Source organism: Crassostrea angulata, chromosome 6 (assembly GCF_025612915.1).
Source record: "Crassostrea angulata isolate pt1a10 chromosome 6, ASM2561291v2, whole genome shotgun sequence".
NCBI classification, from domain to species: Eukaryota; Metazoa; Mollusca; class Bivalvia; order Ostreida; family Ostreidae; genus Magallana; species Magallana angulata.
Genome location: NC_069116.1, coordinates 61,312,322 through 61,339,286, shown reverse-complemented (window position 1 = coordinate 61,339,286; position 26,965 = coordinate 61,312,322). Strand labels below are relative to the sequence as shown.

The following is a 26,965-nucleotide window of genomic DNA, read 5'->3' as shown; positions in this document are numbered from 1 at the left end:
ATCTTTTAGAATGGTAAATTCAAAATGATTTATAATAAATTATAAATATGTCCCTCAGTGTAGGTCAATTAATACTGAGACCTGAATACGCATTTGAAAAGACCAAGAGCGACTAATATTTATAATTTCTTTGTATCTGTGTTCATCATTAGCTATCATGGGTCATTTTGTGCGCTAATTGGGTTATATATCAATCCACTTTTCTATTTGATTACATTGTTCGTTATTACATTTTGCACGGTTCACCAAGATTCAAAATGTAATAATGAGGGTTTTGTTTTATCACATTTTTCGTTGTTATATGTACTACCATGTACTACATGCCCGGTTTAACTGTTTAATAAGTTACGCGATCAGAATTACAGTTACTCTCTCAGATTAAACCAACACGATTACATATCCTAATTTTTGACGCAATAATCAGGCATATATCTTTGATCCGCCAATTTTTGAAGTGACCTGAAATTGTCACGTGACAAAATAGCGGATATGTCAAGCGCCCTCTTGTGATAAAAACATAGGCGACATTTTGTGTTAAAAAATGTTACCGGAATTTGGTGAATTTGTCGCATAAGAAAGGTAAATATTTAGGATTATTCACTTTCGTTGGAATTAAATGGAAATATACAGATTTGTTCAATAATTCCAGGTATCGATTGTGTTTAAAAACATAAAACCCATTTATTTATATCCACCACAGTGAAAATGCAACCGATTCACCTGTTCTCACCTGTGAAAAAGGTGTATTTTTTTAATTACCGCAACAAGTTTGTTTTTACAGTCATATGTACTCCTAGATATGACCACATACAAGAATTCTGTTTACATTTCATCATTGGAATCCCTAAAAGTGTTAAATTATTAATGCAAAATGTCCAACATGTTTTTGTCTAAGCGCTACCTGAATTTCCGGTTTGGATTTGATCGTCTGTTTATATAAAGCAGCAATTGATATAAATACACCGGCTATGATACGTATAGGTATTACATGAAATGACCACTTTATTATAGGACAGAAAACATAATAGGCCTATATATCATAGATCTTGATAAAACAACAATATGTAGGGAAAGTGTTTTAATAATTATATTCTTTAAATGTAAACGCCCAATGTGTATGGACTTGATGATTCACATGAAACATGTTTTTGTATGTCACAAACATCTATATTTTCTTCTGAGAGTTTTCCTAGGTATAAATTAATTTTCGAAGGTGCCCCTAATAATCAACAAGAAAACTGGACTTATAAAGGAAGGATTATTATTCATTGATCAATGAAATAAATGCAACATTGTGTTTTACATAAGAAACACAACAGAGAAATTAAAGCTTATAGAAATGAAATGCAAGTTTTGAAATAAAATAACAATGAAATGATTGATGTAAGATTTGATAGATATGTCACAGTTAATCGTGTTAATGTTCTCTTATATTAAAATAAAGACTGTTGAAGTGGATAGATGAGCACCACCCAGAAAATATGTTGATGCTGGATGTGTTCCTACAGATAAATCTGCATGTTTATCCATATGATCAGCTTGCTAAGCTGGAATTATTATATATGTGTGCATAAGCGATCATCCTATGGGAAATAAAATGTTAAAAAGTAGTGACTGCTTGGGAAATCAATTTAAGATTTGACTTTTTTTAATTGTTTGATAATATTTAATTAATATGAAAATTATTAGGTTGGAGGGTCATTAAGAAAACATCTCATATTGATTGAAGCACTTTTACATTAAAATGGGAAACAATCTTCTTTTTTTGGTTTAAAACTTGGTTCATTTGGTGTTTCATCAATATTTATTGATCCAAATGGTAATTGTCTTCTTTTGTGGTCATTTTTATGAACTGTTTATTGACAAGCATTCCTCATAAAAATAAACTTTCTCATTAAAAACAGTACTCCATTTGCCTGCTTATGAGCTATTTATTTCACTGTGGCTATTGTTAGTACAGAGCTAAGTTTTAGGAGAACAACCCCCCACTGTTGGGATCAGCTGATATTATCAGATTAGGGTTCCATTTAGTAGCTGTGTAGTAATTGATGAAGTTCTGTTCTCAATGCTTAATTAGTGAATACTTAAGTTGGATAAATCGCCCATTTCCTGCAGTCTTTGATGGTGTCTGTTAGTTAGGGGTATAAACTTCATCTTATCTGTATTAGCCACTGTAGGATCTTGACGATGATAAATGTGCTCTGTACGTTGCTATTGATACAGAATTGTCAGATGTGTAGAACCTAACAGCCTCCTGTACGGCAGCTAGCAAGTAAAGTGCACCGCGGAATTACTGTGTGATATTGACAAGTTGAAATGTGTTAAAGTAATTAGATACTAATATGATATAGTTATTGTACAAGTTGGAAGATGTGATGATTTGTGGGAAGGAATTCACAAGGAATGTGTTCAAGTAAGTAAACAGCTTACCATGTCAAAGAGAAAATGAATTCGACATGTTGTGTATTTGTGATCAGATTATATTCCTGTAAAATACACAGTAATCTTGTGTTTTGCATATTTGGAATTGCTTTATTGACTTCAATATCAATAGGAGGTGAGATCCAAAGATTGATGGGCCTGATGAAAACTTAAACTCAGACACTAACCTATAAAGGGGAGGGTGTCAGACAAAAACTCAGATACTCTAGTGTATTGCATATTAAACATTTATTTTTTACACTGATGAGTGTAAGTGGAAGCTGGGGGATGTTAAACTATGTGAAAGTAGGTCATTTTATAAGGTATCCAGTACTTCTAATAACTATTCTTTATTGTGTCCCCTAAAGTGATATTGAAAAAGTTTGTGAACTTTGTGTATTTATTAATAAAAAACAGTTCATTCTATTTAATGACCAGTTGAGGGGCAACAGGAAGATTGTACAACAAACATTCATAATGCCCAATAAACACATACACAAGAGGGAAAGGGTTGTACATGTATAATTAAAGGAGATAGACATAAACACTGGCATACATGTATATTTATGTACTTAATATGTATATTTATATATATTAAACACCCATATATAGATGTGCATGTGTGTGTCCAAATACATACAAATCTTAAATAATTTATCACATGATTAGAAACTTAAAATATTTTATTTGATTTGAAACAGTATAAACACAAAATGCAGGTAGACTGACACTCTGCCATTAGGAATTCATATACATGTAACCTATATTATTGAAGAACAATAGGTATGTAACATAAGTTAATTGTACCTCTAGAGATATCACTGGATAATGGGTTATAACACTGTAAGTCTACAGCATCCATCCCTTACGTTACAGGATCTCTAGTTGAGACATATTGATTCATTTGAATAATACAATACAAGGGAGATTTTTTGTACATTATTTTTTTGTAATTAAATGTTTGCTTTGATTGTTTGTTGTGGTAATTAGTGAGGTAAATAGTGGCAGGATCCGGCTGGTTGATTGCAGTGGATGTTGTATAAAGACTCTGCGTCCTGCTGATGTCAAACATTATTCGGCTTCATGGGTCCAATTGATTGTCAGAAATATGATTGCTTCAGACTGGGACTCCCTGCGGGTTCTTAGTTCCTGTCATTTACATACAGATGTTTCCTACTTCGGTACCAATAAGACCATGTTGCTTGTCTTCTTCTGAAGGACAATTATAGTCAGAGCTGCTAATGAAAAAACAGAAACCAAAACATAAAATGGTCTCCAAAGAGAAACTGTGATCAAAATCTACAGATTGATTTGAAAATGAGATTTGTATTGATATACTAATGGAGTTGCTTTTATATTAAAAACAACTGACACTTACATATATTTGTGGATAGGCATGCAAATTTCGGCCAATAAGGGAGTCTTGGAGAGAAGCTTGAATTTTGTTAAATTTACAACAATGCTTTTGTTTAAAAGACATCTTGAATTATTTTAATACACTTTTTTATTGAAATTTGCTGATTGGACAATTGATTGAGCATCCATATTAGCATATCTCCGTTTGAGTTGTGTAAATGAGGAGATTATGATGTCCATTTATAAACACAAGCCTAGTTCTGTACTCGCTAATGCATTAGTGGTTCATGTATCTATAAACTTTAAGACAGGAGGGAATTTAAGATCGATGCAACGGCAATTTAGTTTAAACTTTTATCAGTGGAAATTTCAATTTACTAATCTCTCCTTGCGCAAAGCATATCGGTTATAAGATTTGATACAAGGGTTAATGCTGAATGTGCATTAAGAAATCTAAAGGTCTGGATGAGGTTAATTTTTATGCATCATTTGCATCAGGACACCATTAAGCCAAAACCAATTAATCCAGTAACAAAACTACTTTGTAGCGGTTTGGCTTCATTGACTTGTTGTTCAGTTTCTCGATTTCTCCGCGCGTGTTGTCTAAAAAGTAGAGCTTTCTTGCAAAGTTTATTAAAAGAAGAAAAGAGAGAATGCCAATTAAAGGCAGGTTGTGGTGATGAATGAACAGCCAGCAGGCAATTGTTCACTAAGACACGAAGAAGCTTCCTCAGTAACATATAAACCAGAGGAAGTCATGAACGTATTGAGCAGCTATCAGGGCAGATCTTTATAGTTTTGTCTTGGAGCCAATACTATAATTCAACAGCATTGTATTAGTGTAAACAGAATGTAAGCGTTATTGATGTAACTGCCCAGTGATGGATGTACTCTCTGTCTGCTCCAGGCAGAACAAAGTCCTTAGTGCTGCACTAAATACTGTATGAAAGTGACTTGTCTTGTGTATTATTGATGACCCGATCTTTGATTTTTCAGACCAAAATGCTATAGACGGCAGCATCCTCTGAACATCCTGCATATAAAGGAGTGAATAGCCAGAATTAGGATGGATAAAACTCATTCCGCCAGGACTTTTGTGTTTCTCTCTGACATTTTTCTCGGTGTATGACCAGACTACAAATTTGTTTCCTTGACTGACTATTAGGACAGAATGGCGGACCATCAAGACTTGGTTCAGGAAATCCCAAGTGTGGAGCGCATGGGAACGCAGGAACGGTTGAAACACGCTAAAAAACGTCGCTCCCAACAGCTGAAGAAATGGGCTAACTATGATAAACAGCTTGATAAGGACCATTCAAAAAAGGCAAAAAAAGGTCAGCCACCAAAAAAGCATCCGCGACGGCAAAAGACTACAAGAGTTCGCTTCAAAGGAAATATAATGTTGCTGGAGTCAGCAGCTCGCAATGATCTGGAGGATGGTAAGTTTTTGTGATTAATTATTATTGCAAGTTTGAAAAAATCAGGGAAATATTTTCTTAGGAAAATTATTTCATCTAAAAAAAAAGAAATAAATATCACTTTACCCACTTAGTTGATAAAGGTAAATTATCAGACTCATCTACAATGCATACAAAACCTACAACATTTCTAGGAATTTTGTTTTCGGTGTTTTGATGTTTTAATGCAGAAACTGCAGGGAGTAAGATCCTTTTTTTTTCAGGGGATAAAGAGATTGATGATTGTTTGTGTAGCCACAATTTATGATTATCTCTAGATAGTGTTAACATCACTGTCTAGATTTGTAATAATAATATAAGCCACAAAGTGGAATTTTGACTCTGTTAAACAGTGATCCAATGTACAGGACCTGGGTTAAGGTTCTCCGACCTGGGTTAAGGTTCTCCGACCTGGGTTAAGGTTCTCCGTCTTGTCACAGAGCCGTAACAAGAGCATGGATAACTGATATTGTTTCTATTTGTAGTGAAGCGTCTTCTGAGTGCCGGAGTCAACCCTGATGTAACCAACGAGGACGGACTGACCGCCCTACATCAGGTCAGATTACCACGGAAACTGTTTACTTATTTACAGGAGTTATATTCTCTATAGAACACTCGGACCATTAAGGAAACTGTGTATCAACTTATGTATGAGATTGTCTCTCTAAAGCCTTTGTAGCTTAGAAGTCCTCCATTTTAGAAAACATTAGGCCACCATGGAAACTATTTATATTTGAAGACTGAACCATCTCTCTAGAATATATTGTAATTTAGAGGTCCTCTTTGTTTGATTCTCTCAGTATGCAACCTGGGAAGCATGTGTCTCTCCAGATTTGTTCTGTCCTATATAGAATTATCTTAAGGCTAAGCAACAGGGGACTTGCTCTAGTAGATAATACACATGCATCTTGATGCACTATGGTGATAAGCCTCAGGAGATGTAAAGGTATAGAAGTTGATTACATCATTTCTGTGACTGGAGGATCAACGGTTTGGCAATATTCTTGTTATCTTTCAGTTTGTAAGCATGATTTAGAAGTTAATTACATCGGATGCATCACTCAGACAGAGTTACCTCCCCTCTCTAATTAATGAGAGGAATTTTCATTTTACAATTCTGTGAAAAAGTAATTAATAGAAATCTGACATCAAAAGACAAATTCTTAAGGCTTATTAGATAGGGAAGTGTTCATTATAAATCTATAATATCAAATGTCAGTAAGGACTGGTCTCAAAAACTATATTATCCCTGAGATCTTCCTTCTGATAAAACAATAACTGCTTCCTGATGCTTCATGGTCTTTCCTTTATATATTAATTCCTGCTACCGCCATAATTACTGTTCCTTTAAACCACATTGTCTTCCATTAACAATTCTGCTACAGTTTCTAAATACCACAATGTTCTACCCCCCCCCCCCCCCCCCCAGATATTCCTATTACTGTCCCTGTCACCTCATTATCTGCCCTTGATCTTCCTGCTAATGCCACTATTTATCTCTGTGCATCTGACCGCAATAACTGCTCCCTGTTACTGCATGATTTCACAGTGACATGATCTTTCCACTGCTACTGCAGTGACTGCTCCCTCCGATACTCGTCTTCTGTTACTCATAGATCCATCAACTTGAATGTCAGCCACTCTTAAATGATGTCTTTTCCAAACTCAAATGCAAAAAAGCTACATCTCTCCAATCAAATGGTACACAGCCATATTTCACCACCCAGCACTCATCAACAAATACAGAACTATCTGCCACTTGTATTGATCACAGAGGCACACAGAAAATTCTCCCAATGTGATGCATAACTTTAGGCTAATTGTTTACAGATGGAGCTAGCTCTTTTCAGTTTATTACTAAAGTTCATGTTAAAACACAGCAAGAAAGGAACATAGTGATTTTATTTCTAATACCCACCAAGGATATTTCTTGTAGATTAAACTCTTTACATTAAACTTAGTACTAAGAAATAAAAATTCTGCTGACTGCATGTTTTTGATGTTCTTTATCTGCAATATTCTTTTGAAATCTATTTTTGATATTCTAATTTTATGGTTATTCTTTATCTGCTAGATTCACATACCCAACATGTTTAACAAAGAATTCTGTTGAAATTGATTTCTTCTTCATGCAGAGGCGAGCCGACCTTTCCTTTTTTGTGTAAACATGATTTAGACACAAAGTGACAACCCCCTTCCTTTCTCTGTCTGTGTAATCATTGTAGATGTACATTGCATACAAATGTAATCAAAATGTACAACATCAGTCATAGATTACCTAAGGTCTCGGTGTTGAGCCACAATGATCTTTAATGCAACTTAATAGCGAATATATCATAATCTAGTCAAACAGTGAATTAGATTTGAGTTTTATCAATAATAGGTCAGAACAGTGAGTTTGATTTGGGTTTTGTTTATTTCAGTGTTGCATTGATGACAATGAAGAAATGCTGAAGCTACTATTGGAGTTTGGCGCGGCTGTAAATGCACGAGACACAGAGCTGTGGACCCCACTGCACGCTGCAGCAACATGTGGTCATGTACATTTATGTCGCTACCTCATAGATAAGTAAGTCACAGACCTGTAGGCTATACATCTATGTCGCTACCTCATAGATAAGTAAGTCACAGACCTGTACATCTATGTCGCTACCTCATAGATAAGTAAGTCACACACCTGTACATCTATGTCACTACCTCATAGATAAGTAAGTCACACACCTGTACATCTATGTCACTACCTGATAGATAAGTAAGTCCCAGACCTGTATACATCTATGTCGCTACCTCATAGATAAGTAAGTCACACACCTGTACATCTATGTCACTACCTCATAGATAAGTAAGTCACACACCTGTACATCTATGTCACTACCTCATAGATAAGTAAGTCACATACCTGTACATCTATGTCGCTACCTCATAGATAAGTAAGTCACACACCTGTACATCTATGTCGCTACCTGATAGATAAGTAAGTCCCAGACCTGTATACATCTATGTCGCTACCTCATAGATAAGTAAGTCCCAGACCTGTACATCTATGTCACTACCTCATAGATAAGTAAGTCACACACCTGTACATCTATGTCACTACCTCATAGATAAGTAAGTCACACACCTGTAAATCTATGTCACTACCTCATAGATAAGTAAGTCACACACCTGTCAATCTATGTCACTACCTCATAGATAAGTAAGTCACACACCTGTACGTTTATGTCACTACCTCATAGATAATTAAGTCACACACCTGTACATCTATGTCACTACCTCATAGATAAGTAAGTCACACACCTGTACATCTATGTCACTATCTCATAGATAAGTAAGTCACACACCTGTACATCTATGTCACTACCTCATAGATAAGTAAGTCACACACCTGTAAATCTATGTCACTACCTCATAGATAATTAAGTCACACACCTGTATACATCTATGTCACTACCTCATAGATAAGTAAGTCACACACCTGTACATTTATGTCACTACCTCATAGATAAGTAAGTCACACACCTGTACATCTATGTCACTACCTCATAGATAAGTAAGTCACACACCTGTACATCTATGTCACTATCTGGTAGATAAGTAAGCCAAAGTACATGTACATCTGTTTGTGACAATAAATGCACTTTAAGAATCAATGGTATTTTCACATCCAAGATTTAGAGGTTAACAGTTGCATTTAGAATTTATGAGGTTTGCTGCTTAGCTGGGTCTTTTTTTATAATATGGATGAAGCAGCAAGAAGGATTTTTCAGCTTAGTATATGTATACAAAACACTGGATTTTCAGAGATCTGGCCCCAGGATCATGCAGCAATCTTAGACTTAAATCAAAACCTGTACACTCTTAACGTCCTTTAATGATTGAAAACACTGACAAAGTTGAAATGCCACTAAAAGTGTTTAATATAACACTGCTAATTGAAAATTTCATTAGTCATTTAATGATAAGTAAAGCAATAATTTTATTACTGACTGAAATTTTGACTTCAGTCTGAAATTGCCTCATGATCCTTAGGCCTGTTTGCATATACCGTATAACGGGTATTTTCTGCGGTTGTTTATTTTCTGCGGTATTTTGCGGATAAGAAAAATCTGCAAAAATTCAAAACGCAAAATATTCTTTTAAAAAAATCACTAATTTTGACACTATTTAAAATACAAGCTATAATTTTCAAGCGTGATCAGTCCGTTATTAGGGGGCTCTGCGTCGTATTTCACACCTAATTATCTCATGTTACCTGTGCGATATCAATTATAGCTGAACAGATGTAAGGACTGTGTGTTTAGTCGAGTATGAAATAAAAATGATCTGAGAAAAGTTCACAAGCAGTATTTAGTAGACTTGTAAAAGATTTGAGAGTTAGTTCTCATTCACATTGAACACGGTAAGAATGTCGATTTTAAGATATGTAAAGCGCGGAAGTATTCTTCCAAATCCTAACGGACAGTTATCGGCAAGTTAATCCCCTAGATCGATCCAAGAGTGTAACACACGGGTGTCTGAAGTAATTGATAAATCTACAAACCAAATTCGTTTTACGTTCCCTTAGGCAAATCCGGTAAACATATGTATTTTTTTTGGCGGTCTAATGTAACCGCAGAAATTAAAAACGCAGAATTTAATTTGATACTTTAAGGGGTTAAACCGCAAAAAATTTCAAGCCGCAGAAAATACCCGTTATACGGTATTTCTGATATGAGATAAACATATCATCATGTATTCATCTCTCTTTCTCAAGGGGTGCTGAACTTTTGGCGGTCAATGCTGACGGAAATATGCCGTACGACATCTGTGAAGATGAGGTCACGCTAGACTACATAGAGACAGAAATGGCTAAAAGAGGTAACGTCTCAAATACGACAAACCCCAAGTCAGACAACTTCAAACCAGGTCATGGAAAGGCAACTAAAAACATAATTTGTCTTCGGGAAATTATTTTTATTTTTTGCATTAAAATGTTGGTATTTGTAAGAATGTTGGCTTGAAAAAGAGAATTATTATCAATAGGCTACAATTTTTAAAAACATAATGATTAGGCTAAATTCTCACCTTAACGGTCTGAATTTAAGAAATAAATATATTTACTAAGTTTCATAGGCAATATCATAAACAGAATAATTGACTGCACACACTATAAACTGAACTAAAAACCCTGGGAATGGGACTTCCATATGAGCAATATGTTCAACATCGTTTTCAAAAAATAAGATTTCCAAGATATGGTTTTATTTGGTGCATAAAATCAATTTTGAGCACTATTTAATTCCCAATATTTGTACCTTTTCTGGAACTGATTTCTACAGACCAGGTGCCAAAAACCAGTCTGTGCAATTAGATTTTAACATGGGGTTTGTATGGAAATTGAATATAAATTGTTAATTTATTTAATAAAGCAGGAAAGTTAAAACTTATTCTTTAATGACCTCATACATATTTATATTCTGCACTTTACAACTAGACTTAACAATTCTTCTTAATGTTGGCCTATATGATTTCTTTACTGGCCAGACTTTGCCTAATCAAACTGTAGGAGACTCCTGTTTGATTTCATTTTTTAATTATATCATGCCTGGTAATTATCAAAGTAAGATAGTAGTTTCAGACAATAATGGCTCAGGGAATAATTCAGAACCCAGGAAGTCTATCTCCTTAGATAAGATACCGATCCTCTCCTTGATGAGTTGGCAGAGGATAAATCTGATGATTTGGCAGCTCCTCTACCCCCTCTCCCTGTGTTACAGCTGTGGCTTATAACCAACACTTGTTACAGAACTCCCACATTCTCACAGGACACCAGCTCTTGTGCAGGAAGCTCTCTCTGTAAGCTCCAGCCAAGTTGACACACTTCATGTGAGCTGTGTTATGTAACCCACCAATTCATTCAGCACTCTGCTGTGCTGCATCAGATCCTTGACATGTATTAAATGGTATCTCTTCAATCATCTTTGTAGATACAGAAATGAAAACATTTTCAAGCCTCCTTGTGGAATGTAAAACTTTGTATCTCTGAAGTACATTACTTCTGCACGTTAATGTGATGGATGGCAGTCAGAATATCTAGATGTGTCTAAATACAATTACAGGAAAGGACATTTTGTGATTATATCAGAGAGTAGTTTGAACTTGAAAGCTCCTTTATTGACTTATCTAGTCCAGAATGCGTAGGAGTATTGCCAAAAGATTTCACTTTTCTTGAAAATGGGATCCTGGGGAACTTACTGACTGAAACATGAACTGTATATAGTTATATACCCATCCATCAAAATCAGCAAGACACACAATAGAAATGAACTCTGGCTCCAGCAATATAAGTTCCCATGTGTCCATGACTGGTCCTGCTTTATACCCCACTGGTATTTGACCAAGTTCTTTGACTTTAGATTCCTACGTATGATTATCATAGGAGACACATTGACTTCTGTCGCTTTCTTTGAAGCTTTATGGGGGGATCATGTTTTGTTAGTATTTAAACCTTTGATTAAACCCTTTAATTATCTCTTTATATTATTGATTAAACCCTTTATTTATCTCTTTATATTATTGATTAAACCCTTTAATTATCTCTTTATATTATTGATTAAACCCTTTAATTATCTCTTTATATTATTGTCTGAAGATGTTTTGTAGATGAGATCTAATTGTGAGGTTTCATGTTGTAGGTATAACACAAGAAGACATCGACGATACACGACTGGTTCCTGAAAAAAAGATGCTGAATGACCTTAAACAGATTGCAAAGAGAGGCGGAGATCTAGAATTTATCAACTCCGATGGTGCCACCCCAGTAAGTATAATCACCACCCAGTGGATTTAGTCAATTTTTATATTAGGTCATGATTTGTATTTATATACAGCCTCTGTGCTAGCTGTAATTAAAGAATAAACTCGAGATTATGGAAAAATAGAAAGTTAGGTTTACATTTCTCAACAACATATTGAGACTTGGTGGAATGTATATTCATGGGATAATATGATCATTAAGGAGTCATTTCTGCTTTGCTATTGGGAAATGATAAATACTTTTAAAAAAAAATTCTGCGAGGGGAATAATTGAGTTTGAGGAAATAATTCTTCAATTGGATTTAATGCTCTCATAGTTACAATGCCACAATGCATACTCATGTTGAAAGTTGCTCTCATTACAAAGTTTACACTGTGATGTGGTAAACTTACAGAAATAAGCATTCAGAGTTCATCAGTTCTAAAATTGTTTTCCTGGGGCATATTCATTATAATTTTTAACATGCGTGCTATTGTTATGTTAGTAGCAAATTAGATTGTCCAGCTTTGCCTGATTAATCTTGTTTCTGTTAGTAATTTGTGTATTGATTGAAATATAACTTTAACAATTCTTTGTGTGTAAGTTAGTTATCATAACTGCAGACAACAAGTGTGCTGTAAAATCAGACTTCCCATTGGGGTAAATTTTCATTCATTTGCGATCTCAAATGGAGTTTAAAGTTCCTGATTTATGAATTGTTTAAAAATGTAATAAGAATGAGAAAATATCTGGGGATTGATTTTTGTTCATAAATTTAAAAAAAAGAATGGAATATAATTTCCAACAGATATACATCTCCTTTAACAGATCAATGTGTCTGTACTCGATTTGTACCTATGGCAGTTGTTCTTAGTTAATCTTGAGTTGTTTGATTCTTTCTATGTGATTATTGATTGATTGATTGATTGATTGACTGATTGATTGATTGATTGATTGATTGACTGATTGACTGATTGATTGATTGTTTCATTGATTAATGTGTTGTTGTTTGTAGTTACATGTTGCTGCTGCCAACGGTTACCAGGAGGTTGCCGAGTTTCTACTTGACCACCATGTTTCAGTAGATAGGCGAGATTTCGACTCATGGCAACCAATCCATGCTGCTGCCTGCTGGCTACAGGTATGTCTTTCAGGTGATATACTGTTACCTGTATCAGTTTGACTGGTCTGTACCAATCCATACTGCTGGCTACAGGTATGTCTCTCAGGTGATATACTGTTACCTGTATCAGTTTGACTGGTCTGTACCAATCCATACTGCTGGCTACAGGTATGTCTCTCAGGTGATATACTGTTACCTGTATCAGTTTGACTGGTCTGTACCAATCCATACTGCTGGCTACAGGTATGTCTCTCAGGTGATATACTGTTACCTGTATCAGTTTGACTGGTCTGTACCAATCCATACTGCTGGCTACAGGTATGTCTCTCAGGTGATATACTGTTACCTGTATCAGTTTGACTGGTCTGTACCAATCCATACTGCTGGCTACAGGTATGTCTCTCAGGTGATATACTGTTACCTGTATCAGTTTGACTGGTCTGTACCAATCCATACTGCTGGCTACAGGTATGTCTCTCAGGTGATATACTGTTACCTGTATCAGTTTGACTGGTCTGTACCAATCCATACTGCTGGCTACAGGTATGTCTCTCAGGTGATATACTGTTACCTGTATCAGTTTGACTGGTCTGTACCAATCCATACTGCTGGCTACAGGTATGTCTCTCAGGTGATATACTGTTACCTGTATCAGTTTGACTAGTCTGTACCAATCCATACTGCTGGCTACAGGTATGTCTCTCAGGTGATATACTGTTACCTGTATCAGTTTGACTGGTCTGTACCAATCCATACTGCTGGCTACAGGTATGTCTCTCAGGTGATATACTGTTACCTGTATCAGTTTGACTGGTCTGTACCAATCCATACTGCTGGCTACAGGTATGTCTCTCAGGTGATAAACTGTTACCTGTATCAGTTTGACTAGTCTGTACCAATTCACGCTGCTGCCTGCTGGCTATAGGTATGTCTCTCAGGTGATATACAAGCTTAATTGGTCTGTCAGCTGTTCAGTACCTCCAGCTAAGGTTACTAGTGATTTTATTCAGATTTTCCCCAGTTACATGTAAAAAGTTTAGAGGATTCAAGGAAATAAGTCATATTAAAGAGTATTTGTCTGTTGATTTAGTTTATCTATTATTATTGTAAGCATGATATCCTCTTCATTTTCTGATGATTAAATGTTTCTGCTATGCCTTCCAGCCAGAAATCCTGGAGATTCTGGTGAAGAACGGGGCTGACATTGATGCCAAGACACGGAATGGGGAGACAGCATTTGGTGAGCAAACATAAATTCGGAATCCTCACATTGTTGACTTTCCAATCGCCAGTTGTTTTAATTTTTCCTACTTTTACTATCTTTAATTTGCTGATAGTTGAATGATTGTTAATCTGCTGGTGTCAATAAATTACCAGTACTTAAAACTATATGTGGGTTTATTATTTTCAAAGTCTTGAGATGCATCAGTAGACAGATTTCTTAGTTCAGATTTCAGCTCTCACTTCATAAGCTGCATGTTTCCCTTATGTCTTCAGACTTGTGTGAGGATGCTGAAATTCGACAAAAGATCTTAGACATGAAAGATGAAATTGAGACGAACAAAGCAAGTCGAACGAAGGACAGTGTTCGTCGTAGCGCACGTCACACCAGTAGATCGTAAGTAGACCAGTGGGGTGGAGGGTGACCCCCCAAAAAAACTACTTCCATGTTACAGTCCTTGAAAACTCTGGAATTTTAGGCACAAACTGTTAAAGGAAGCTTCTTTTAGCTAGCATTTTTGCCTAGCTTTTTATAGACCATTGTTTTGTATATCGTGCTTTGATCCCTTCTCCTTTTAGGGGGACAAAATTGTTTGTTTAAAGGACAATGGAAACAAATAGATATTCATTATTTTGTTGGAGAATAAATAAAGTCATTTCCATTAATCTATAACTTTAGGAGTCTCCGAGATTGTGCAGTAGTTACAGCAAAGATGATCTCAAACCCAGATTTGTAATTGATTATTCATGAAGAAACATTTGGAATTACAAACATGAATTTTTTAAAAGAATTATATTGCTAATAGGATTGTAAATGCAATTTATAAAAATAAAATTCAAGTTTTATACATTAAGTTAACTAAGTATTCATAATTAGTTCCCAGAGTTGTTCTAAAGGCGAAGATAAAAATTAAGATATTGTAGTTTTCTCTTGAAAAGTCCCATTCCTCTAATAGTATATAATCTAGCTAGTAGCTTCTCTTCCAACATGACCCTTGACCTTTAACCTCTTATTTTTACCAGAGGCCACTCCCACAAGTAAGTACATCTGTACTAGCATTCTTTAGGATTGTTTTTTTGCTTTATTGAGTCACCAGTTATTCATAATTTTATACATATAACCCTCTTTAGTTATTTCTGTGTTCCTTTGTTAAACATTGCAATGTTTCATTAACTGTGTCACCCTGTTTGTATCCTAATGTATTACCCGAGGGCTAGCCCGAGGTCTATGTGCTGAGGACCAGGGACTATTTATACAGTATCAGGAATGAGTTACTGTACAGTATGACAATGTAATCAATGAGAATGTGTATAACTATGTATATAGCTCACATTGTACACATAAATGTAGACATTTACTGAATAATTATATAAAGTGTATGCTTCATACCATACTGCAGAGACTCTGACCTAGGAGTCAGTGCTCCGCTTGCTTTCTCCTATGTATCAGGATTACTGTGACTTACTAGTTATTGGCCATTCCAGTTAGCTCTCTGTCCATATGTCCGCCCATCTGTCTGTCCGTCTGTCTCTGACTGTCCATCTGTCTGTCTGTTATATGTGCATGTATCTTCAGTTTGTGTTCTTCATATTGTATTATACATTGTGCATTATTCTAGTATTCAGGCTGCATGTTGAATAAAAGATAGATCAGATTTTAATATAGAAATGCATAATAGAGAGATGTTGTCATATTACGAAGAATAATAATCACTGGGGTATTGTACACTAAAGGTCCTCACTCCATTAATAGTTTCTTGTAAATGCAGCTATTATGGGAATTGATATAATCATATGCAACACATACCAGTAATATTTCTAAAGGTTTGTGTGCCAGTATTTTTGGTTCTGAAATATGGTAACCCTACATCCATGGTTAAAATTTTAGGTATATTTATTGTTAACAGATTGAGCAAAGAACAGAAAGTGAAATACAGGTGGGAATTGTGTACTATTTGTAGCTGAAGATTGCATTGAAGGTGAACACTTTTCAGAAGTTGAAATGAGGTCTATTAAGAAATGAGGGCATTATAGCTAAGACCAGTTAATGGGGCTATGGAAGTTGGTTAAAGATGTTTCTAGTCGCCAGTAGTCGGGAAGGTTTTAAGTCAAAGCTAATGTTTTAGTCGAGAAGGTTTAAGTCAAAGCTAATGTTTTAGTCGAGAAGGTTTATGTCTAGGTCAGAGCTGATGTTTCTAGTTTGAATGGGTTATGTTTAGGTCAAAGCTGACAATTGTCTTAATTCAAACCATATAAAGGATCATTGCAAACAGACTTCAGTAATCAGACAACTAACCAGTTATAAATATTGCCATTAAGTACGCTTCTTATATATACCAGTTGATCATTCCAAACAGACATTTAACAGATGGCAATATATTCAAAACCTCTACCAATTTATCTTATTATGAATGAAAGTAGATTTTCTGTGAGTTATGACTGTGCTTTGTAGTGTGTTGTGTTACCAGGTGTTGCCTGTTTTCTGTTTCAGCTTATCAAATAGCTCAGGTTCAGTGACAAACTCCAACACGTCTCTGAACGAGCACTACGAACACCCTCATCACCACCACAAAGCCAGCAACAGGTGATGATGCCGCCGCCATTAACCTCACTAACTCTCTCTATCTCTCAGCTACTACTCACAGCTAGAAGCTGCAGCATTTCCTGTAGTGTTTTTATCAACCTTATGATTGCGCCTAAGCTCTCATGCAAAATCCATTGACACCATTCCTAAAGACCTGTGTAGCAAGGGTGTGTAGAATAATATCGATTAAGGGTGTCTATATATTAATTAAAACATATGGGGGGGGGGGTCACATAGGGTCCTTGTCTTTAGTCTTGGGGATGGAGTAGAAAAAACTGATATATTGTGGGACAGATATATATTGCATTAACTGCTTGCATGTCAAGTCAAATTAACCAGGCAGTAATAAATCTCTGGCGTGTCACTTCAAACCAAGCCTTGGATTGTGAGCCAATATACCGGTATATTTTTTTCTCTCTGTCTTTCTTTGCAATGCCATCAAATTTCTCGTTTCCAATAATTTAAGATAATAACTTAAGAATGCTTGTTCAGAAGTTAGGATCTGAAGGTCTAGGTCCAACCTTGTAAACATGGTAACAAACTTTCTCAACACCTTAATAATAAGTTTTAATATGAGAGTATGAATTTCAAGCAAATTTAGCCAAGAGAGATAATTTAGAACCAAAAAAACTAGCCATTAAACCATCATTAGTTTAGATCACTTGGGCAAATTCTTGACTATTCTGCATTAATTGGGAATGGGGTATAGGAGTGCCTGCATCAGAAGTCATTAGAGTTCTATAGTGCTCCAATAAAAGGTGAATCCCTTGCTCACTGATGGAATAGAGGTGCGGTATAAGGGGGGAGCGAGGATAGGGGTTAATAGGTGTTCACTAATGGAATAGGATTGGGGTACAAGAGGGGTTATATTGGGATTAAAATGCCTTGTCACAGTAACAGTAGTTCTTGGTGTTTTAGGCATATATCTGTATTAGCAGTGTAGAAAATTGCCTGGAAATGGATGCTGGGTGGAAATGTTTGACACTAGATTTTATATTTACTCTATCTCTTCTGCTTGCTGATCAGTAGTGTAGGTGTTATGTTAACTTTTGCAGTTTGCTAATTTTGTTTTTATCACAATAGTAGTTTTCTTTATTTTAAAAGTTACTGTGGGTTACATATTGGGATCAGTAGATCTGATTATAACGCTTATTCGCTAATGACTATTATTTTTAAGTGTGTAGGAACCAGACTTAACACTTGACATGGAGAAGATACCTTTGTATGTGACATTTGTGAGTTTTCTAATATTGCATGTGGCAATTTGTCGAGTTTAATTTTTAAATAGAATATGATCATAGAGAGAAACATTTTTTGTACCTCTTCCTTCATGTCAGGAATACCATGTGGAGTGTATTTATATATTTATAAATTTCCATATGGAAAATTTTATACTTTATTTTCTGCATCGTATGCTGCATCATATACAAATGTTTGAGGGTATCTTTGGTTTGACTCGACAGAGTTATCCCTATTGCATGTTATCTCTGAGTTTTAGAACCAGCAATCATGCTTTACCTTGTGAGTGAAAAAACAAACATTTGAGTATCTGATTTTGATCAAAATATCTGTCCTCTATCTTATTTCTCTCTCTCTCTCTCTCTCTCTCTCTATTTGAAATCCAAACAATCAACAATAGCATGTATCTTACTTCCTGGCAGATAGACCACTGGAGAAGCCATCTTGGTGTGGTGTAGTAGCTACCATTCTTCCAGTCGTGTTATCAGGATTAAATTGTCTTCAGAAAATCAGAACTAGATCTTTAGAACTTATTTGTAATTTTTAAGCTTTTTTGTATTTCTGAAATATAGTTTTGTAGTTTTTTGTATTGATAGCTATTTTTAAAAACTTGGTTGGTTTAATTTTTTTTTTTGCTTTTAATTTTACTTTTTAACACAGAGTGTCTAATCCACCAGAGTGACATACTAAATACTTAATGGTACAAACTTGGCCGCCATTTGTACTGGTTCACTGATTTGTTATGATCAATACTTTGGTGGGAATTAGCAAGCAACATCTAATCATTTGCCATGTATCACATTGAATTTAACAATTGTTTTTCGTGTTTTGAGTATGTAATGCTTTGCGTAAAAATTAATGATTCATTTGACTTGTAGAAACTCTGGTATATAATAGCATATATCAGTGACAATCTTGTTTAACATGTTGGTTTACCTATACATCTACTGGTGTACTATATGACATTGAGTTAAATAAGGTTGTCGATGCCACCTAACTCTGTAATAAAAAATAACACTTTTATATAGAGCGCTGTTCATTGATTCCTGTGAGATATGTTTTTGTCGCCACATATTTGATGAGTTCTTATTGCAGTATGTTTTTGACTGAGGTATCTAATGTTGATGGTAGACTATTTGAAATTTTCTGTTGGCTTGTTGCTAGTATGGCTGTTGTTATTATGGCTGTGTATTCACTGCTGCATTGTGATGAACTAATTGGTGACGTTTTATTTCTGCAGTGCGTCAATCAGAAGAAGCAGCATGAGGGGAGACAAATCTCCGCTCTTCATGAAGGAGGCTCGGGAGGAGGCACTTCACTTTGGATGGCGACAAAACGGCGAAGAAGAAGACTTGATGGTCAGTGCATAGACTTATTTACTGATTGATAAAATAATTCTCTAAGAATAGAAATTTATAAAACTTTGAGACCAAAATTTTGTCACCTTTGGTTTTGCCTGATGGATATTTTAATTTTGAATTAATATATTTAAAAAATCTCCAGTATTTATTGAGTAAAATAACCAGATAAATTTATAAAACTTAAAGACCTTTATATTGTTCTTAACAGTTCTTTTAATTTTTGCAAGATGGATTATCGCCCAAATTTTTATGGTGATTTATAATTGTAGGAGGATGATAAAGAGAATAGCCCAGCAACAAACATTGATGATGTCCAGATTATCATAGATGAAGAGAAACCTGAACCACCAAAGCAATCCAAGCAATCATCACATCCACCAAAACAGGTATCACAGCCACCTAAAACCACGTCACCGCCAGCAAAAACCACATCACCACCAGCAAAAACCACGTCGCCCTCATCAACACGGCAACCAAAGACTGTTGATACTACAGCACCCTCCAAAACTTCTCCCAGAAACCGGTCCACCGACAGACCACATGGAGAACGCCAGTCAACCAACTCAAGGTCAAGCAGACACGAGAGTCCGCCTCAAGGTCAGAAGGCTCGCCCCCAGCCTCCCCCTGCAGGGCGACAGGAACGCCCAAGTTCACACGCAGAAACCGTGTCAGATAAACCCAACATTCCAAAGTCTGTGTCGGAACAGGAAGTTGTTCGGCGAAGGCAGCAAGAAAAACGGGGCGAGGCCCCTGGTTCTCGTGCCAAGTCAAACTCGTATCAACTGAATAATAGTGAATCAGTGCCCGCAGCCCCCAATGTCCGCTATCCCTCTGGGCCGCAATCTATAACTCTAGCAGATCTAAAAAGACAGCGCGCCGAGTCAAGGAGCAGGGAGAACAGTTTAACAGACATTAGTTCTCAAGTGCAGAACATGTTTATCCACAGTCTTAGCTCGAATGACAGCAAAAAATACAGTTCGTCTTCCCTTCCCGGTAAGGAGGTCCCACACAAAGACAAGAACGGTCACAACACCAACAACAATACGCAGGGCTACCACCACGACGCGGTCCACAAATTCAAGGCCCCCAACAGTGCCCCTGTCATTGGGGAGGAAGAGAAACATGGCTGCTGTGTTGTCATGTGATCATAGGTGGGCGGGGCTTCAATGGTTTGGTCACATCGTAGGATGTAAAATACATTAGGAAATCGTTAGTGATTCTAAGATTGATAGGACCCTCGGTCCTGGAAAGTGTGCAGCATCGTGTCATAGTGATTCATGCTGAATTGTGATATCATTTTTTTATATAAAAGAGAGAATTGTTGTGTGTCGATAGATAAACAAAGTTTAATGATGTTATATTCCGAGATGTGAATTGTATTTATAACAGATTGCTTTATAGATGTAAAGCTATATTTATTTTCATACAAATGTTGATCAGTTTTTTGGAGATGGTCTTGTTGAACAAATGCTTTGTAACTTTTTTCCAGAGTTTGTGCTCATATTCTTCTATCATTGCTCAAAATATCAAAATGGCCATTCTGTAAGAATATTGCCTGGCATATAGATACATTGAATTTTGTTTTTTATAATTTTTTCTACAAAATTCTAAAGGTTAATGATAAAATTTAGATGTGTTATGAATCATAAATGTTATATGTCACAACTGCCTTGGGATTAGTGAAACTCCATTTTCCTGTGTCATTGAAAGGTTACATTCCAGACTCTCCTTCATTGAAATAAGGCATTCCCCTCTTTCCACATGATGTCCATACAAACCCTTATTCACCCTGAATATAAAGCAAGTTACGGTAATATTGTATAAGGAGTAAGTGACTGGGAGAGAGTGTAACATTGCTGTCAAGAATATGTAGAACTGAGCATATCCCAATGAAACCTATTCCTTTGATTTCCCCCTAGAGAAGTTTATCCAAGTTATCATTTACTTAAGGAATGCATAAGGTGTAGAATTCATGACTTATTTTGGAGGCAGCCTAGGGGGGATTATGGGCCGGGAGACACCCCACTCCCCCCTTCCCATTAAGCACTGATCTGGAGCCACATATTTATGTATACTGAATAAAATGAACACATCTACTGCACGGCAAATTGTACCACAGGGTTTTTAGTGTATATATGCAATATTTTTCTGTATATTTTATTTTTAGAAGTGCTGTTAACTTAGAAGCTTTTTGCACATTTATATCGAAGCTATTTTATTTATGCAGTATTTTTATGTCAAGCACTGGTGTTTTGTTAGGGGTAGAATGTGATTAACAGAATGTAAACAAGATCAAGTATCAAAATAATGTCTCCAAGGAATGTAACTTGGATAGAAATCAGTTCATTGAGTATGTTTCATGGTTAGGAAGTTTTTTCAGAGGCAATTCTCTTGCTAATTGTTTGATATCAATTCCAGATGTGATTTTGATACTGAGTTTTTAGATTTCTAATCAAATTTTTTATGACATGTAATTAAATGGAGGACATTTTTGAGAGTGAGCAATTACTTGTCCAACACTGCTGGTATTGTTCAGTATTTAGTGCAATTTCCCTCTTAATTCATCATCATGTCTGCTTAAAGACAAATCAGTTAAACTGGTGTCTGGTATTATGTCATACCATGGCCAGATCTTATCCTGATTTTAAGCCAACCTACAGATTTTTTGTCAAAAATTATTGAAATTACAAGTGGCGAAATAATTTGAGAATAAGAAAATGTTCTGACTTTTCCAGAATTAGTCAATTTCAGCAGGTTCTTGGCCTGGTATGTGGTTGTCAGACATCAGGAAGGAAATTCTATGCAGATAATATGCATTAGTTTTCCATTTTTGTACCTTTTTGACCCAAAATATAAAATTTCCAAGCAACAAGTATATTTTCAATCCATCTTGATAGCGAGATGTCAATGTAATTATGTTGGGAGTATTCGTACACAGGTCGGTCTTTATCATTCATTGGTCAAACTCCTTCTCTTCCTGTGTTTATAAGAGTAAATGTGATCAGAATATACAGTATGCAATGCCTTTTGTTACTTGTACTTATATCAAATGTACTCAATGACAATAAAAGGTTGCCTCAAGAGATATAAAAGAAAATAGATATCGGATTTTTCTATATTTGGAGAGTTTTGTTATGAGTTCTTGTTTTCATCAGAGGAACAATGTCACAAGAATCAAACTTTTCTTCATGGACTGTTTATCAACAATGTCTAGAGAATGACTTCTTTTAACTGTTAAAAAAAATCCAAACAGGTTGAGTTGTCGCGTTATGATTTCACTTTGCTAAAGAGGAAAGCAAAAATAAACTGCACATGCGGTGATGCCAGTCTTTGTATAGGACTTCCAATCTATATAGCTGATTTCATGAACAAGTAAACAGACAATGCAGTGCTTTCATCATTTGTTGGATTTTGATTTAGAATGTCTTACAGAAAAAGAATTATCTTTCCATTGCTGTCATAGGTGCTTTCACACTGACAAGTTAGTAAGGCTGATGGCCTTGTAAGCAAATGTGAGGGCAATAGCCTTTTGAGCAAGTGTGAGGCCAATGGCCTTGTGAACAAGTGTGAGGCCAATTACTTTTCTGAACCAAGTGCAGCTCTGTGAACACAAGTGTAAGGCCAAAGGCTTTGTGAATAAGTGATCAAATATGAGGCCAATGGCGCTGTCAACAAATGTGAGGCCAATACTGTGAGCCCAATGGCCTTGTGAACAAGTGTGAGACCAATGGCCTTGTGAACAAATGTGAGGCCAATGGCGCTGTCAATTGTGAGGCCAATACTGTGAGCCCAATGGTCTTGTGAACAAGTGCAAGACCAATGGCCTTGTGAACAAATGTGAGGCCAATGGCTCTAGATCAACTTCTCAGTGAATGGTTCAGTGAACAAGTGTAAAGCCAGTGGCTTTGTGAGCAAGTGTAAGGCCAATGGCCTTGTGAGAAAGTGCGAGGCCAATGGCCTTGTGAGAAAGTGTGAGGCAAATGACCTTGTGAATAAATGTAAGGCCAATGGTTCTGTGACCAGTGTGAAACCAATGGTAACAAGTGAGCAGCCAATGGGCTTGTGAACAAGTATAAGGCTAAAGGGTCTGTGGAAAGTGTGAAACCAATAGCTTTGTGAACAAATGTGGGGCCAATGGCTCAGTAAACAAGTGTTTAGCCAAATTATAAGCAAGAGTAAGACCATTAGCTTTGTGAGGAAATATGAACCCAATGACTTTGTGAATTAATATAAGACCATTGCTGTTGTGAATGAGTATAAGGCCAATAGCTTTATGAATAATTTTGAAACTTATGGCTCTGTGAACAAGTGCAATGCTTGTGGCCTTATGAGCAACTACGAGGCCAATGGCCTTGTGAACATGGATCAATGCAAGTGTTTAGCCAATGACCTTGTAAGCAAGTGTAAGGTCAATAACTCTAATCAAGTGTGAATCTATTGGCCTTGTGTGAAGACGCAAGGCCAGTGGCTTTATGAGCATGTGTGTAACTAAGGGCTCTGTGATCAAGTGTGAGGCCAATGGCCTTGTGAGCAAGTGTGAGGCCAATGGACTTGTGAACAAGTGTTAAGCCAATGGCCTTGTGAGAAAGTGTGAGGCAAATGACCTTGTGAATAAATGTAAGGCCAATGGTTCTGTGACCAGTGTGAAACCAATGGTAACAAGTGAGCAGCCAATGGGCTTGTGAACAAGTATAAGGCTAAAGGGTCTGTGGAAAGTGTGAAACCAATAGCTTTGTGAACAAATGTGGGGCCAATGGCTCAGTAAACAAGTGTTTAGCCAAATTATAAGCAAGAGTAAGACCATTAGCTTTGTGAGGAAATATGAACCCAATGACTTTGTGAATTAATATAAGACCATTGCTGTTGTGAATGAGTATAAGGCCAATAGCTTTATGAATAATTTTGAAACTTATGGCTCTGTGAACAAGTGCAATGCTTGTGGCCTTATGAGCAACTACGAGGCCAATGGCCTTGTGAACATGGATCAATGCAAGTGTTAAGCCAATGATCTTGTAAGCAAGTGTAAGGTCAATAACTCTAATCAAGTGTGAATCTATTGGCCTTGTGTGAAGAATCAAGGCCAGTGGCTTTATGAGCATGTGTGAAACTAAAGGCTCTGTGGTCAAGTGCGAGGCCAATGGCCTTGTGAGCAAGTGTGAGGCATTTGCTCTGTGATCAAGTGTGAGGCCAGTGGCCTTGTGATCAAGTATGAGGCATTGGCTCTGTGATCAAGTGTGAGGTCAATGGCCCTGTGAGCAAGTGTGAGGTCAATGGCTTTTCTGAACAAGTGCAGCTCTGTGAACACAAGTGTAAGGCCAATGGCTTTGTGAATAAGTGTGTGGCCAATGGCTCTTGTGAACAAATGTGAGGCCAATACTGTGAGCCCAATGGCCTTGTGAACAAGTGTGAGCCCAATGGCCTTGTGAACAAGTGTGAGACCAATGGCCTTGTGAACAAATGTGAGGCCAATGGCTCTAGATCTGTCAACAAGTGTGAGGCCTATACTGTAAGGCCAATGGCCTTGTGAACAAGTGTGTGGCCAATGGCCTTGTGAGTAAATGTAAAGCATATGGCTTTGTGAAAAAGTGTGAATCTTATTGCCTTTTGAACAAATGTGAGGACAACTTCTCAGTGAATGGTTCAGTGAGCAAGTGTAAAGCCAGTGGCTTTGTGAGAAAGTGCGAGGCCAATGGCCTTGTGAGAAAGTGTGAGGCAAATGACCTTGTGAATAAATGTAAGGCCAATGGCTCTGTGACCAGTGTGAAACCAATGGTAACAAGTGAGCAGCCAATGGGCTTGTGAACAAGTATAAGGCTAAAGGGTCTGTGGAAAGTGTGAAACCAATAGCTTTATGAACAAATGTGAGGCCAATGGCTCAGTAAACAAGTGTTTAGCCAAATTATAAGCAAGTGTGAAGCTAATGGCTTTATGAACAAGTCTGAGGCCAATGGCTTTTTGCGCAAGAGTAAGACCAGTAGCTTTGTGAGGAAATATGAACCCAATGGCTTTGTGAATAAATATAAGACCATTGCTGTTGTGAATGAGTATAAGGCCAATAGCTTTATGAATAATTTTGAAACTTATGGCTCTGTGAACAAGTGCAATGCTTGTGGCCTTATGAGCAACTACGAGGCCAATGGCCTTGTGAACATGGATCAATGCAAGTGTTTAGCCAATGACCTTGTAAGCAAGTGTAAGGTCAATAACTTTAATCAAGTGTGAATCTATTGGCCTTGTGTGAAGATGCAAGGCCAGTGGCTTTATGAGCATGTGTGTAACTAAGGGCTCTGTGATCAAGTTTGAGGCCAATGGCCTTGTGAGCAAGTGTGAGGCATTGGCTCTGTGATCAAGTGTGAGACCAATGGCCTTGTGAACAAGTGTAAAGCCAATGGCCTTGTGAACAAGTGTTAAGCCAATGGCCTTGTGAACAGGCCTTGTGAACAAGTGTATAGACAATGGACTTGTGAACAAGTGTTAAGCCAATGGACTTGTGAACAAGTGTAAAGCCAATGGACTTGTGAAGCCAATGGACTTGTGAACAAGTGTAAAGCCAATGGACATGTGAACAAGTGTTAAGCCAATGGCCTTGTGATCAAGTGTGAGGCCAATGGCCTTGTGAGCAAGTGTGAGGCATTGGCTCTGTGATCAAGTGTGAGGCCAATGGCTTTGTGAGCAAGTGTGAGGCATTGGCTCTGTGATCAAGTGTGAGGCCAATGGCCTTGTGAGCAAGTGTGAGGCATTGGCTCTGTGATCAAGTGTGAGGTCAATGGCTTTGTGAGCAAGTGTGAGGCATTGGCTCTGTGATCAAGTGTGAGGCCAATGGCCTTGTGAGCAAGTGTGAGGCATTGGCTCTGTGATCAAGTGTGAGGCCAATGGCTTTGTGAGCAAGTGTGAGGCATTGGCTCTGTGATCAAGTGTGAGGCCAATGGCCTTGTGAGCAAGTGTGAGGCATTGGCTCTGTGATCAAGTGTGAGGCCAATGGCTTTGTGAGCAAGTGTGAGGCATTGGCTCTGTGATCAAGTGTGAGGCCAATGGCCTTGTGAGCAAGTGTGAGGCATTGGCTCTGTGATCAAGTGTGAGGCCAATGGCCTTGTGAGCAAGTGTGAGGCCAATGGCTCTGTGAGCAAGTGTGAGGCCAATGGCTCTGTGAGCAAGTGTGAGGTGAATGGTCTTGTGAATTAATGTTAGGTCAATGATCAAGTGTGAGGCCAGTGGACATGTGAACAAGTGTTAAGCCAATGGACTTGTGAACAAGTGTGAGGTCAATGGCCTTGTGGGCAAGTTTAAAGCCAAAGGACTTGTGAAAAAGTGTGAAAGATGACCAGAAATCAATAAGGTCAAAGGCTGTGTGAAGATGAGGCCTATGTGTGTTGTAAGTAATTTGTACCAGTATATTAAATTTTTAAAAATCATACAAAAACACAACAA

The 26,965-nt window shown here is 37.0% G+C and overlaps 1 protein-coding gene across 5 annotated transcripts; it reads left to right on the top strand.

Moving 5' to 3' along the window:
• Nucleotides 1-473: 473 nt before the first annotated feature.
• LOC128189923 (protein phosphatase 1 regulatory subunit 16A-like) lies at nucleotides 474-22,791 on the top strand. Of its 5 annotated transcripts, none has more exons than XM_052861738.1 (13): nucleotides 474-579; nucleotides 4,774-5,216; nucleotides 5,720-5,790; nucleotides 7,658-7,803; nucleotides 9,988-10,091; nucleotides 11,909-12,033; nucleotides 13,025-13,150; nucleotides 14,297-14,372; nucleotides 14,630-14,750; nucleotides 15,377-15,391; nucleotides 16,845-16,937; nucleotides 19,417-19,534; nucleotides 19,807-22,791. In XM_052861738.1, the coding sequence occupies exons 2-13, from the start codon at nucleotides 4,949-4,951 to the stop codon at nucleotides 20,680-20,682; spliced, it is 2,139 nt and encodes a 712-aa protein (XP_052717698.1). In that variant the 5' UTR covers nucleotides 474-579; nucleotides 4,774-4,948; the 3' UTR covers nucleotides 20,683-22,791. The 5 variants fall into 5 exon arrangements, with proteins under 5 accessions (XP_052717698.1, XP_052717697.1, XP_052717699.1 ...); XM_052861737.1 differs by lacking the exon at nucleotides 474-579 and adding an exon at nucleotides 1,209-2,413; XM_052861739.1 differs by lacking the exons at nucleotides 474-579; nucleotides 15,377-15,391 and adding an exon at nucleotides 1,209-2,413.
• Nucleotides 22,792-26,965: the final 4,174 nt, after the last annotated feature.